The 13,988-nt window shown below is 57.0% G+C and overlaps 1 protein-coding gene across 3 annotated transcripts in view; it reads left to right on the top strand.

Annotated features, from left to right (window-relative positions):
* Positions 1-13,988, top strand: part of GRIK5 (glutamate ionotropic receptor kainate type subunit 5) — a 51,828-nt gene that overhangs the window by 4,788 nt on the left and 33,052 nt on the right. For all 3 annotated transcript variants that reach the window (XM_060130444.1, XM_060130443.1, XM_060130445.1), the window contains exons 2-11: positions 1,143-1,270; positions 1,577-1,741; positions 4,071-4,168; positions 4,266-4,431; positions 7,114-7,292; positions 9,330-9,383; positions 9,483-9,644; positions 11,243-11,395; positions 11,774-11,878; positions 12,005-12,112. In XM_060130444.1, coding sequence (XP_059986427.1) covers positions 1,192-1,270; positions 1,577-1,741; positions 4,071-4,168; positions 4,266-4,431; positions 7,114-7,292; positions 9,330-9,383; positions 9,483-9,644; positions 11,243-11,395; positions 11,774-11,878; positions 12,005-12,112 — 1,269 coding nt within the window. In that variant the 5' untranslated portion in view covers positions 1,143-1,191. The remainder of the gene's footprint in view (positions 1-1,142; positions 1,271-1,576; positions 1,742-4,070; positions 4,169-4,265; positions 4,432-7,113; positions 7,293-9,329; positions 9,384-9,482; positions 9,645-11,242; positions 11,396-11,773; positions 11,879-12,004; positions 12,113-13,988) is intronic.

Raw genomic sequence — 13,988 nt, 5'->3', positions numbered from 1 at the left:
CACTGTCTGCCCCTAGTCTTCAGCTCCCTGGTGCTGGGTGCGGGGGCACAGTTTGGGACCCGCTTCTGCAGACAGTGCACCCCTTGCCTTACTCAGTCTTCCCATCCGGGTCTCTGGTGGCATCTCTGGTGGGTTTGTGTCCTCTCCATTCTGTCTTCCTGTTCTATTCTGTGTCCCTCCTGTGTCTTGACTTCCCTCTCTTCTGCCTGCCTGCTCTCTTCCTCTCCCTGCCCTGCCCTTTCTCTCTCCATCTCCGTGTCTCACTGTCTTCCTATCTCTTCCCTCTTTCTCTTTCCTAGTCCTGTCCTCATCTTCCTGTAACTCTCCTCTGTTTCTCTCCATTGCTATCCCCATTCTCTTGTCTTCATATCAGCTTTCTGTTCCCTTATATTTTGGCCTATTTTCCCTTTCTCCTTTCCTGAGTCTCTTGGTATCCCTCCCACCTCTGGCCTCTCTTCCTCTTTCTGTCTCTCGGCTTCCCCCCCTTCCCTCTCTTTACCCTTCTTTTTTCCTTTTTTCTTTTTTAGTCCCTTAGGTGCCTCGGGTCTGACCATCTGACTCCATCTGTGTGCCTCCATGTGTCTTTCTCTTCCCAAGTTTCCTAACTCCTGGATACTCTCCCCTCCAGACCCCGGATGTCCAGGCCTCTCTCCCTGTGGGATTGTGGGAACCAGGGACGTCAGGAAGGTGGCAAGTGAGGCCTGGGATGGGGTTGCCTAGCAACCACTGCATCCTCTCCAGCCGGTTTCTGTTGCCTAGTAACAGCTGCCTGCCCAGAGACAGGGGCGGAATTGGGTGGGGGGGTGGCACTTCCTGGTCTCCTCCTGGGGTGGAGATGGTTCCTGGAATTCGCTCTTACCTGAGATCCTTTTCATGCCTGCCTCCCATTTTGGTGGCTCTAGCAGTGTTTCTCCCACTCAGTGCCTGCGTGCTGTGGGCTTCTCCCTGCTAGCGCTCCTCTGATTCTCAGCTCCCCCTACAGCGATGCCTTCAGTCTCGTCAGCTCTAATGAGGGCAGGGCCCTTCAGAGCTCAGCAACAGTGTCCCAGGCTCTGTGGTCACCACCCCATCCAGCAGTCCCCAGAGGGGCTCAGAGGCCCCCATATCAGCAATCTCCCCGTGGGCTGGGGGTCTCCCTGCAGGTGGCGAGTGGGGGCCGCGGCAGCTGCGTCCCCATGAGGAAGGAGGAAGATGCCGGCTGAGCTGCTGCTGCTGCTGATTGTCGCCTTTGCCAGCCCCAGCTGCCAGGTGCTCTCATCACTGCGCATGGGTGAGGCCCTACAGCGCCCCCGCTGGCCCCTGCCTCCTCACAGACCCTCCCGGAGCCCTCCCTGGGGTTCTTTTCTGGGCCTGCCAGCCCCTCAGGACCCAGGGATCTGGGCCTCGGCCCAGCAGCCCCCGGCTCCTTCCTCCCCTGGACCTAGGAGTCCAGATCCCGACTCTCTCCAGCCTCAGATCAGGGAGTCTGGAGCCCTGACCCCACCTCCAGCCTCCCTCAGAGCCAAGGAATCCAGGAGCCCAGCCCTTCCTCCCTCAGGACCCAGGAGTATGGTCCCCAACTCCTGTGTCCCCTCAGCTGCCATCCTGGACGACCAGACAGTGTGTGGCCGCGGTGAACGTCTGGCCCTGGCCCTGGCCCGGGAGCAGATCAACGGGATCATCGAGGTCCCAGCCAAGGCCCGCGTGGAAGTAGACATCTTTGAGCTGCAGCGGGACAGCCAGTACGAGACCACGGACACCAGTGAGCAGGGCCACAGGGGCCGTGGGGTGAGGCAGGGCAGGCTGGTGGCCCTCCGTCTGTTCCTCGGCCCTGGCCACCTCAGCTTGCCGTGTTCTCTTCTAGTTCCATCTGCCCCTTCCTTCCTGTCTGCACTGCCCTCTCCTTCCCAGAGATGGTGCTGCTGGGCCTGGGGCGGTGGGGAGAGCATCAGCCCCCGTGCTGCCCTGGAGGAGCTGAGGGCCTCGTTTGAAAGAGAAGCTTCACAGCTGGCTGGGGACACTTAGCCCCCAGAGCTAAGTAATGAGGGGCCCAGGCAGCGAGGCCAGGGTGCCTCAGGGGCAGGGACAGCGAAGGTGTTCTGGAGAAGACTAAACTGAAGCTGAGCTCTGAAAGATGAGCAGGGTATAGAGGGAGAGGTGTTGCTCAAGGTATGCCCCGTGGAACACAACCAGCCCTATAGCAGGGGTGCATGAGTCTGTTGAATACTCACAGACTGAGCAAATGTCCCTTGAACAGACGTGCTGGGGACATTAGACCTTCGGGAGATGCTGCCTTCAAAGGTGTTTTAGACAGGTTCTTTCCTGCAGGCCTTTATCGGAGCCTTTGTTATGTTCATGTGTGTTTCAGATCACTGAGAGGGAGAATGGGATCCAATGTTTCCTGGACTTTTTTGACTGGTATAGCACAGAACACAATGAGAGACCGGGTTGGAGGGTATGGAGGGAGATGGTATTCCAGGCATGTGCCTGTAGTCTGGAGCTGGGGCAGAGGGGAGGGCTGAGTATTTGGAGCCAAGCAACTCGATGTGGGGTTGCGCCCATCCTGAACACCTGGACTCAGGACGTGTTTGGGGGGATGGTGAGAGACTTCTGGACTGGAGTGGGACTCGGCAGTGGGAGGTGAGGCTGGGCAGATTGACAGGCCAGCTCGAGGAGGTCTACAGGTCAGGTTGAAAGACGCTACCTTCACCTACAGGCAGTGGGGAGTCGTTGATGGGTTTGGAACAGGGAGCTGGTGAAAGTGGAGTCTGGAAGCTAGATTTGGGTAGCTGGCGAGGAGACTGGTGCGTGCCTGAGTTGACAGCCCTAAAGTAGGACAGGGGAGGAGGGGTCGAAGAGAAGCAGACAGATATAAGAAAATTTGGGGACAAAAAAGAGACAGGATTTGGTGACTAATTGGCCATTAGGAGGAAGATTGAAGGCAAGGACCATTTCCAGGTATTTGGTGTGTGTAAATGGTGGGACCCTCACCAACATGGAAGACACAGAAGGAATAAGTTTGGAGGAAGATGAGACGTTTAGTTACGGTGCTCTTAGTTGGATGGCAGAAACCCAACTCAGGCTGCCTTAAGGGAAAAAGAACTTATCAGCTCATGTCACTAAAAGGCCTAAAGATTAATTTCAGGCTTGGTTGAATCCAGGTACCCAAATGATATCCCAGGATTGTTTCAGGCAAGGCTTAATACAGGCACTCAAATGATGTTCCAGGAACCTCTGTGTCTTCATCTCTGGGTCCTACTTTCCTCTAAATTGGCTTCATTTTCAGGAAGGCCCTCCCCAGCTGGTGGCAAGATGGCCTCAACTGCTCAAAACTTTGCATCTCACCAGTTTAGCAAACCCAGTGATAATTTTAGCAGAGGACCTGGGGAAGGCTCTCAGTGGCCTAGTTTGAGCCTGTCCCCATCTCTGAACCGATCCCTGTGGCCAGCACAATGTGGTTCTTTGATCCTGGGTCAGGTACCAATCAATTCTGGGAACCATGTGATTCCCTCAGGAAAAGTTAGGGTTCTGCCATGGGGATGGGCACTGGACAGGTAAAAACCAAGGCTTCCGTCCACCTCCCAGTCTTGAGATGCACACATGTTTAAGGAGAAAGAAAATGGAAGAAAGAGGAGCGAGGAAATGCAGCAGAGGAATGGTGTTTGGGGTGTAGAGTGTAGAGGGGACCTTGGCTGTGGGTTCAGGGTAGAGGGGGTGTTGGGTGCACCTTAGGTTGTGCGTGGTTCAAAAGCTTAAGAGAGACAAAGGCTGAGAAACCAGGCACTGGATTTGCAGCCAGAAGGAGGTCCTTGGTGTATCCTCTTCATTTCTTCCTTTGTCTCTCTCTTGGTCTGAGCCGGCCCTCTGTTGCCATGTCTCCCTGCCTCCCTCTGTCTCGTGCCCCCTCCTTTTGTCTCCTGTGGTGGGCTGGGTCAGGGACTGGGCTTCTGGGTCCCCAGGTGGTGGAGGAGGGTCAGGCAGCTCCATGTGGAGTGTCGGGTTCTCTCCTGGGCCAAGGCAGTTCCCTGAGGGCGGGGACAGAGAGGAGGAAGAGGGTCCCTGAATCTGCGGTCTCTTCCCACCCCTCACAGTGTGTCAGATCCTGCCCAAGGGGGTCGTGTCTGTCCTGGGGCCCTCCTCCAGCCCTGCGTCGGCCTCCACCGTGAGCCATATCTGTGGGGAGAAGGAGGTGAGGTGGGAACGCGGGGTTGGCGGGGGGGCGGTCCCTGGAGGCGAGGGCTGGGGAGGGGGGAGCAGGATGGAAGCAAAGGTCCTTCTCTGTTCAGATCCCCCACGTCAAGGTGGGTCCCGAGGAGATGCCCCGCCTTCAGTACCTTCGCTTCGCGTCTGTCAGCCTGTACCCCAGTAACGAGGACGTCAGCCTGGCGGTCTCCCGGATCCTCAAGTCCTTCAACTACCCTTCGGCCAGCCTCATCTGCGCCAAGGCCGAGTGTGAGGGAGGAGAACTGTTTTTTATTTTATTTTATTTTTTTGGACGCGCCGCCCGGCCTGTGGGATCCTAGTTTCCCCGACCGGGGATTGAACCCAGGCCCTTGGCAGTGAGAGTGCAGAGTCCTAACCACCGGACTGCCAGGGAAGTCTCACGAGGGAGGAGAACTGGATGCCTTGTTTTCTATTTCCCCAAACTCCCCTTCCCAAGACATCTAGTCTCCCACAGTCATGAATGCCCCCTGATTTTAAGGCCCGGGGGATCCAGACACAGGCTCTCCTAGTCTCCACCATCCCTTCCCCTTTAGGAACCCAGACCTCTGGTTCCACAGGCCACCCCCTCCCCACCCACTCCTGCCCCTAAAGAGACTCTTTAGTCCGCAGATAGTGACTGAGCACGTGCTCGGAGCAGGGCCCCTGCTAGGTCCCAGTGATTTAGCAGTGAACAACGCTAGGCGTGGTCCCCGGCTTCCCGGAGCTCCGGGGCCACTGGGGGACGCCGTGGTCGAGCAGTTGTGATGCGGAGTGTTGCGAGCTCTCAGGAGTTAAGCGGGGGTGATCCAACCCTAGTCTAGGAGGTTCAGAGCCTGCCTCCCAGAGAAAGGGACCTCTAAGATGGACCTGAAAGGTAGGGAGGAGGTGAGGTGGGAGAGAAGAGAGGGAGTATGTACAAAGCAGAGGGCAGGGCAGGGCAGAGGCGAGGCCCTGGGAGGCTCAGAGATGCTCCCAGCATGGGAGCAATGAAGTAGGACCCGGGAACGGGGCATGATCACTGAGGGCCTTTTGTTTTTTCCTGAAGACGATGGGGGCCATGGAAAGTACCCATACCAGGCAGGGACGAGTGTGTTGCAGGAAGAGCTCTTTGGGCTCTTTGGCTGCAACACAGAGAGCAGACTTGGAGATTCCATGACACGAGATGTGGCATGGAGAGCAGCTAGAGGCGGGGAGGGATGGTCCTGGTTAGGGCTCAGGTGGTGGCATGGGGACGGAGGGGCCAGAATGGATTTGAGGAGAGTTGTGAGGGAAGGGAGATTGTGGGGTCACGGACGGTGACCAGGTCCTGCCCGAGGAGGAGGGGATAGTCAGTTCAGGGGCACACACTGTGTTTGAGGTGTCTTTGAGACATTCAAGTGGAGACGTCTGGGAGGCTGACGGGCTTGTGGGTGCCGCTGGAGAGAGAGAGGACTGTGCTCAGTCACCTCCAGGAGGGATTCCTCTTTCAAAAGGTATTCACTGCACACCTGCCGTGGTCCAGACATTATTTTTATTTTTTACTTTTTACTTATTTATTTAATTTATTTATTTTTGGCTGTGTTGGGTGTTCGTTGCTGCACGCAGGCTTTCTCTAGTTGCGGCCAACGGGGGTCACTCGTTGCAGTGTGCAGGCTTCTCACTGCAGTGACTTCTCTTGTTGTGGAGCACGGGCTCTAGGCGCGCGGGCTTCGGTAGTTGTGGCTCGCAGGCTGTAGAGCGCAGGCTCAGTAGTTGTGGCGCACGGGCTTAGTTGCTCTGAGACGTGTGAGATCTTCCTGGACCAGGGCTCGAACCCCTGTCCCCTGCATTGGCAGGTGGATTCTTAACCACTGATCCACCAGCGAAGTCCCCAGACATTGTTCTTGGTATTAGGGATGTGGCAGTGCATGAACCAGGCCCTTGTCAAACCTAATGAGAAGAGCCAGGCAGTGGACATAGAGAAGACGTGGTCTGGTCAGGAGTAGTGAGTCCTGTGGACAAATAGAGGAGGATGATGGGAATTGGGAGAGCTGGAGTAAGGGGGTGCAATTTGAAATAGAATGGTTGGCGTGGACCTCACTGAGGAGGTGATATCTGAGTAAAGATCTGGAGTGTGGGGGTCTGGAGAGGAGCGTTCCAGGCAGAGGGAACAGCCAGCGCAGAGGCCATGGGGCACGTGTGTGTGTGTGTGTGTGTGACAACAAGGAGGCCGGCGTGGCTGGAGCCAAGCGAGTGGGAGAGGAGGAGATGAGGTCAGGGACATAATGAAGTGAGTCGGCAGATGGAGTAGGGCCTTGCAGACTGTGAGGACTTTGGCCTTCACTCTGAATCAGCGAGAAGCCGTTGGAGGGTTTGGAACAGAGGAGGACACATCTGCGTTACAGCAGCAGTTCTGGCTGCTGTGTAGGGAACAGACTCTCCGGGGGCAGGCGTGGCCGATGTCACAGGCGGGAGATGGCAGTGGCTCGGGCCAGGGCCGTGACGGGGATGCGGTGCCATGGGGTGTGTTTTGAAAGTAGAGCCTGGGTGGATTGGCCGTGGGTGTGAGAGACAGACAGGGGCCAGGCTGCCGTCAAAGGTTCTGGCCTGAGCGCCTGGCCGGCTGGAGTCTGTTCACCACTGTGGTGGTTTGGCGAGGAGAGCAGATTGCGACTATGCACACGTGAAGCGTGCGACGTTTGTCATGCAGCCCGGTGGGGGCAGAAAGGTGGCAGGAGACAGCGATCTGGAGGTCGGGGGAGGTCTCGGTTGAGACTTCAATTTGAGAGGACCTGAGCATCAGGCACCTGGGCCCAGCACCCCAAGAGAGCCAGCTGCACTCCAAACAGCCACCCCACATCCTGGGTGAGCCCTGGTCCTCTCCCAGCTACCCCGTGCCAGAGAGGAGGGAGCGGCTGCCCCAACTCCAGGCACACGGAGGGGCTCTAACCCAGGGCCCCACCCCTCCCTCAGGCCTGCTGCGATTGGAGGAACTGGTGCGCGGCTTCCTCATCTCCAAGGAGACGCTGTCAGTGAGAATGCTGGACGACAGCCGGGACCCCACGCCGCTGCTCAAGGAGATCCGAGATGACAAAGTGTCCACCATCATCATCGACGCCAACGCATCCATTTCCCACCTCATTCTCCGTAAGGTGGGTCCCCACCTGATTTCCCCTCTCTGGTGGGTCCCGTCTCTGATTTCCCTACAGGATCAGGAGCAGAAACATGGGGTGACAGAACAAGTCAACCAAGGCACATGGGCCTCAGTTATCACGTGGTGGTCCGGAGCCCCGCTTCCTACGTGCAAACGCTAAATAGGAAGTTTTGTCTCTCAGCTCAGCTGCTTGCCGGCTGCACCCTTGGTTGGACCCTGGACAGTCGCCTTCCCTCTCTGTGCATACCTGCTACCTCAGTGGGGTGCCGTGAGGGTTAATGAGTGAAAGGTGGGGAAGCACTGGGACAGGCCCTGGCCCAGAATAAACGCGGGCGTAGTGGGAGCGCCCTGTCATCTTTACTGAGTGCCTCTCCTACTCTGTGTCGAGGTGTTTGCGTGCCTTCTTTAATTTGGCTCTCGGGACTTCCCTGGTGGTCCAGTGGTTAGGGCTCTGCGCTTCCACTGCAGGGGGCCCTGGTCCTCTCCCTGGTCGGAGAACTAGGAGCCCACAATTCGTTCAGTGTGGCCCCCAAAAAACAAAAAAAAACAAGGTAATTTGGCTTTCACTCCAACCTGCAGGGCAGGGCAGGTATGATACCATTTTTTGGATGAAGAAGCAGGGGTTCTGGCGGGGGCGGGGAATGGACTCTCTCAAGGGCACCACCCAGGAAGGGCCAGCACAGGACATTTCCCCATGGGCCCTCCGCATGCCATCCAATGGTGACCCACATTCATTAATCATTCATTGTTCCCTGCTCTTAATTTTTCCTCATAATCGAATGTGTATTATTTATTTTTCTCCAGTTTTTAAAAAATTAAAACCATATATCGTTGCCTATCGTAGCTAACAGGAAGAAGTGTGGACAGAATCCACAGGGCTCTTGAGGCTTAGAGAAAAGATTTTGGGTTCTGGAGGCAGACAATGCAGGCCTGGGCCGGGGTCCCAGCCCCTCCTGTGCAAGCCAAGTGACCGGTGGTCACTTTCCTCTCAAGCCTGCATTTTTCTGTCCTGGAATGGGCTGTAACCCATGTGATAACAGCTCCTGCCACACAGGCAATGCAGTCTGGTGCCATTTCATGTTCTAATGATGGTAGCAGGACAGAACTGGGCACTCCTAGCATGGAGACGTCTTCTAACTTTGTTTTCCTTGAGGACTGTGAGAAAGGGGGCTCACAACATGAATCTTGAGATTTATTTATTTTTATTTATTTTTTATTTTTTTTATTTTTTTGGCTGTGCTGCACGGCTTGCGGGATCTTAGTTCCCTGACCAGGGATCAAACCTGTGCCCCCTGCAGTGGAAGCGTGGAGTCCCAACCACTGGACCGCCAGGGAATTCCCGAATCTTGAGATTTAAATTGGCTGCCTTTCATTGCAAAGTGCTTTTTTTTTTTTTTTTTTTTTTTTTTTGCGGTATGCGGGCGTTTCACTGTTGTGGCCTCTCCCAGGCTCCGGATGCGCAGGCTCAGCGGCCATGGCTCACGGGCCCAGCTGCTCCGCGGCATGTGGGATCTTCCCAGACTGGGGCACGAACCCGCGTCCCCTGCATCGGCAGGTGGACTCTCAACCACCGCGCCACCAGGGAAGCCCTGCAAAGTGCTTTTAAAGATTGCAGGGGGTAGTTTTTCTGACCTGTGACCAGGCTGAGCCTTACAAATTAGCAGCCCAAATTTGGCTTTGGGGCAACCTGGGGGTTAAGGTTAAGGTTAAGGTTGCCCTCCCTCACCCTGTTTCTGAGGTGTCCCTTTGCCTGTCTCCAGAAGGCAGTCTTCTATGTGACCTAAAGAGGGAGGCGGGCACTTGAGGGTGTCATTCTCTCCTCCAACAAAATCTTCTTCCCACCTGGGCCCTAGTCACCCTGCGGGACATGAGCAACCAAGGTCTCCCTCTGCCCCCACTTGTCTCCTTTCCCCTGTCTCTCTCTGTCTCTGGGTGTCTCTTACTGTTCCTTATGGGGTGTCTCCTTACAAGGCCTGTCTCTAAATCTCTCTTGCTCTCTCGACTTCTCCCCATGCCTGCCTCCTGTGTTCTCCAGGCCTCGGAGCTGGGAATGACCTCAGCGTTTTACAAGTACATCCTCACCACCATGGTGCGTACCCTCTGCAGCCCCCGAAGCCCCCATCTCCCCGTGCAGCATCTGCCCTGACGTGGGCCCAGCCCCTCCCTCACCCCCTCTTCTCGGTCCCAGGACTTCCCCATCCTGCACCTGGACGGGATCGTGGAGGACTCCTCCAACATCCTGGGCTTCTCCATGTTCAACACCTCTCACCCCTTCTATCCTGAGTTTGTGCGCAGCCTCAACATGTCCTGGAGGGAGAACTGTGAAGCCAGCACCTACCCCGGCCCCGCGGTGAGCTCACACCCTTGCCCCCGGCACATGGGCATCCTGCACACAGACACTTCCGGGGCCCCTTCAGGCCTTGGCCGGTTGTGCTCAGAACCCTCCGGTGCCCCACTCGCTTTCTGAGAACATCCACGAGGCCTCACAGCGTGGCCCTGAGCTAAGTCTGAGCCCTTTCTTCCTTTCCACCTCCCAAGCCGCTCCAGCCACATGGGTCTCCTCCAGGTGCCTCTGCTGCCCCAGCACATGCGCACCTCAGGGCCTTTGCACTTGCTCTTCCTGCTGCTTTGCGTGCACTTCCCCAGGGAACTAGCAATTTGCTCCCTCCTCTCCAAGTTACTGCTCAAATGTCCCCCTGTTTACAAAATGGCAAACTACCCACTATTTAGCCACCTTCCCTGCCAGATTTTTCTCCATAGCATCTATCTTTGCTTATCTAATCACCATGTGGCTTGCTCTATGTTTTGCTTAGAGGTATGTACAGATATTTAGCTTGTAAGTTCCATGAGGGCGGGCATTTCTGTTTTGTTCACTATGGTATAACCAGCATCTAAAACCACCTGCTCAGAGTAGTATCTGATAATATATGTTGAATAAATGCAAACATACAAAAGATGCATATTTATGTGTATTTGTTCACAAACATCTAGCCATACACCAAGGTACCAAGACACTCCTACGTGCACAAAAACTCACACAGACACTGAGCCTTGCAGTCAGACATGTGCATGCAGGGCCATCGCACACATACACGGACAGGGGAGCGTCCATCCGCACCCCACACCTACCTACCCAACAGGGATATTCAGACCTTTACCCCACCCAGCCAAGACATGCTCTCCCAGACACACATCCCATGTTGGCCGTCACTGCTCAGTGGCCAGTTTGTGTCGAGCCCTCACTGTGTGCCAGGCGCTATTTTGAGCACTTTGCATGCATTGTCTCGCTTGAGCCCCACATAAGCACTTGGAGGCAGAGATAACTATCACCCTTCCTTTACAAGGGAGGAAACTGAGATTCTGAGAGAGGTGTGGACTTGGTTCTCTACAGGAAGTAGTAGGGCCGGGCCTCCAGCTCAGAGCCTCCCAAGCCCTGGACTCATAACCGTTACGTTCTCCTGCTTCCTGCACATCAGGCCCACCCTGTATATAGACAAATAAGCATGTTTTTCCAGCCCCACCCACATAAATGTGTCCCCAGACACACTCAGACAGGGGCTGTGGCTGTCTCCCCCCACCCTCCATGACCCTACATCAGCCACAAAGACACACAGATTCCTGCACCCACCAACATCCCCCTTGAGGGTGACAGCTGGCCGTCTAGGCAAACCCTGTCAGACGTGCCCTTCCCCAAACAGACACAGGCCGCACGCAGTCAGGAAGAGCTGCCCCCATGGCGGCGTGGACAGCATGCACGTCTTTCCCACTGTCATCTCCGCTCCCCTAGAAGACCGTCCTCGCTCCTGACCTGCGTGGTTTTATGTTCCTGGAGAGAGGAGAGTTGTCTCAGGGCTTGGGGGTGGTACACGGGGCTTTGGGGCTCCCCTGGCTGAACTGCATCTTTCCCATCCCTCCCCATCTCTGCCCCCCCCACACCCCACACCCCAGCTGTCAGCTGCCCTGATGTTCGACGCCGTGCACGTGGTGGTGAGTGCCGTCCGGGAGCTGAACCGCAGCCAGGAGATCGGTGTGAAGCCGCTGGCCTGTACGTCGGCCAACATTTGGCCCCATGGGACCAGCCTCATGAACTACCTGCGCATGGTGAGCCGGGAGTGGGGAGGGCCGAGGTGGCGTGGCAGCCTGCCTCCTGGGGCGGTGCTCACTGTGTCCACCCCGCGGCACCCCCTCTGCCCTGTCCCCCCACCTCCGACCCCGGCCCCACCTCCTGCTCTCCCTGGGCCTCACTCTCCCGTCTGTCTCTCCTCTCCCGGCCTTCCTCTGCCTGTCTGCGCTGCCCTTGCCCTGCTTCTTTGTTCCATCTCCTCTCGTTTGCTGACATGTTGTCTTACTCGTTTAACTGTGGTCCTTCCTGGTCCCTCTCCCTCTCTCTCGTCTCCTCCATCTCTGTCTCTTCCCCTCTGGGCCCCTGCCACCCTTCCCTCTGCCCTCCTCCCCTCTGCCCTCCTCCCGCCCTGCTAGGTAGAGTATGACGGGCTGACTGGGCGTGTCGAGTTCAACAGCAAAGGTCAGAGGACCAACTACACCCTGCGCATCCTGGAGAAGTCTCGGCAGGGCCACCGTGAGGTGAGCATCCCCAGGACAATGCCAGAGCCTGGATGGAGCTGGGGGCTGGGGCAGGGCGGGGCGGGGCCCAGAGGGCTGAGGCATCCTCAGGCAGGGCCTGTGCTGACAGTGCCCTCTCTGCCTCAGATCGGGGTGTGGTACTCCAACCGGACCCTGGCGATGAACGCCACCACCCTGGACATCAACCTGTCGCAGACACTGGCCAATAAGACGCTGGTGGTTACGACCATCCTGGTGAGTGGCCCTTGTGGGGACAGGCGGTAGATGAAGGTGCCTTTCCTGAGCGGTGCCCCAGGCCAGTCCTAGTGAGGAGGAGGGATGCCTGGGCTGGCACGGCACACGGACCAGTGGGGACGTGACCCAGGCACCCAACAACTCCTGACTGTGGCCGTGACGTCACCAGCCTAATTGCTGCTGGAGCAGCGGTGGGCACAGACTCTGCCATCAGAGCCAGGTCCAGCCCTGGGTGCTGCCAGCCTGCCGATGCACGGCAGAGATGGGAACGACTGGCATCATGAGGATTCCACGAGGCGGTACAGGCGGGGCGCCTCTCGCAGCGCCTGGCCCAGGGTAGGCCCCTGTAAATCGCCATTGCTAGAGCAGTCATTTTGTCACATTTGCCCACCGAGTGTGTTGACACATGCCAACTTATTTAATATCCATCTTGAAGAGGCTCAGAGAGGTAAAGCGACTTGCCCAGGTCACACAGCAAGTATAAGGCATAGCCAGGACGAATGCCATGTCTCTTATAAGGCATAGCCAGGATGGATGCCGCGTCTCTGAGTCTCCAGAGCCCGAGTCTTAACCACTGTGCTCTGAATGTCCAGTCCTCTCCTTCCTGAGCACCAGCCGTGGAGATGGTCCTGTAGCCCCTGGAGTGTCACTCCTGCATTTTACCAGACCAGAGACCGAGGTGCCTTTGTGGGTCCGTGAGGATATATGGAGCACCTGTTCTGCAGCAGGCACGGTGCTAGGCCCTTGCAGGTGTCACTCATTAAACCTCTCAGCTAGTCGGTGAGGTTTGTCCTATCTTCCTCCTTTTGAAGGTAAGGAAACAGGTCACAGGGCGAGTCCCTGCTGGAGCTGAGTGACATGCCCGGAGCCCCTGCCCTCTGCCCTGCACCCTGCTGTTTCCTGCCAGGAGGCCAGGGAGGGGAGACGCACAGGACCTGGGGAGCAGGAAGCTGCCTCGAGCAGCTGGGTCCCTGGCCCGCTGGCATCCGTTGTCTGAGCGAAGCCCCTCGGTCACCGTGAGGCGGGCCGGCTGATAGCTGTGGATGCTGAGGTTGAGAGGATTACACAGGCTCCACAGGACGTCGGAGGCCCCCTAAAGCAGCGCGTCACAGAGCTATTTCCTCTGTCCCTAGGGAGCTCCTGACCTAATGTGGACCTCCTCCGGGGGAGGGCCAGATGGCTTACAGACGGGAAACCAAACACTTCGTAACAGCCTCACTCAGGGGCCCTGAGGACCAGGCCAGGCTGGCTGGGAGACGGAGCGCCTCTGCACGTGTGGGAGTGGAGCCAACCCCAGAGGCTTCCTGGGGTTCTCGGTGGGGAGCAGGGGCGGAGGTCAGGGAGGGGGTATCAGGAGAGCAGGGCTGTGACCCCGGGGGGCTTCCAGTCTTTTCCCACACTTGTCTCCAGTTCTCCCCAGGGCCCCTGAGCCAGTGTTGCCCTCTTCCTGACCTTCATTTTTCTCTTGATGGAGTCATTCATTTTCTCATTCATTCCACAAATATTTACTGAAGCTGCCCTGCGCCAGACCTCACACATATTCTGGAGGTGGAGGAATGAGTCCCAGGTGGTCCCGTGGTCTCCCTATCCTTGAGTGACCCTGCAGGGGGAATCCCAGTCTGATGGAGACAGACCTGGACACAATCATTTCCACACAGGGTAATAAGGGACCCCCACAGAAAGGAGGGGCTGCCTCAGCCTTCAAAGGCTTGAAGAAGGCTTCACAGAGGAGGTGGTGCTAGACAGGGCTTTAGAAGCTGTGTAGGAGTTGGGTGCACAGAGAAGGAGGGACCTGGCCTTCCAGGCAGCGGGAACCACAGGAGCAGGGGCCTCAGGAGGTGTTTGCCAGATCGGATGTGGAGGCAGTGGCCTCAGT

This window comes from Lagenorhynchus albirostris, chromosome 19, assembly GCF_949774975.1.
Source record: "Lagenorhynchus albirostris chromosome 19, mLagAlb1.1, whole genome shotgun sequence".
NCBI lineage: Eukaryota > Metazoa > Chordata > Mammalia > Artiodactyla > Delphinidae > Lagenorhynchus > Lagenorhynchus albirostris.
Note: the sequence above shows the minus strand (reverse complement) of the source record. Positions and strands in the feature narration are given on the sequence as shown.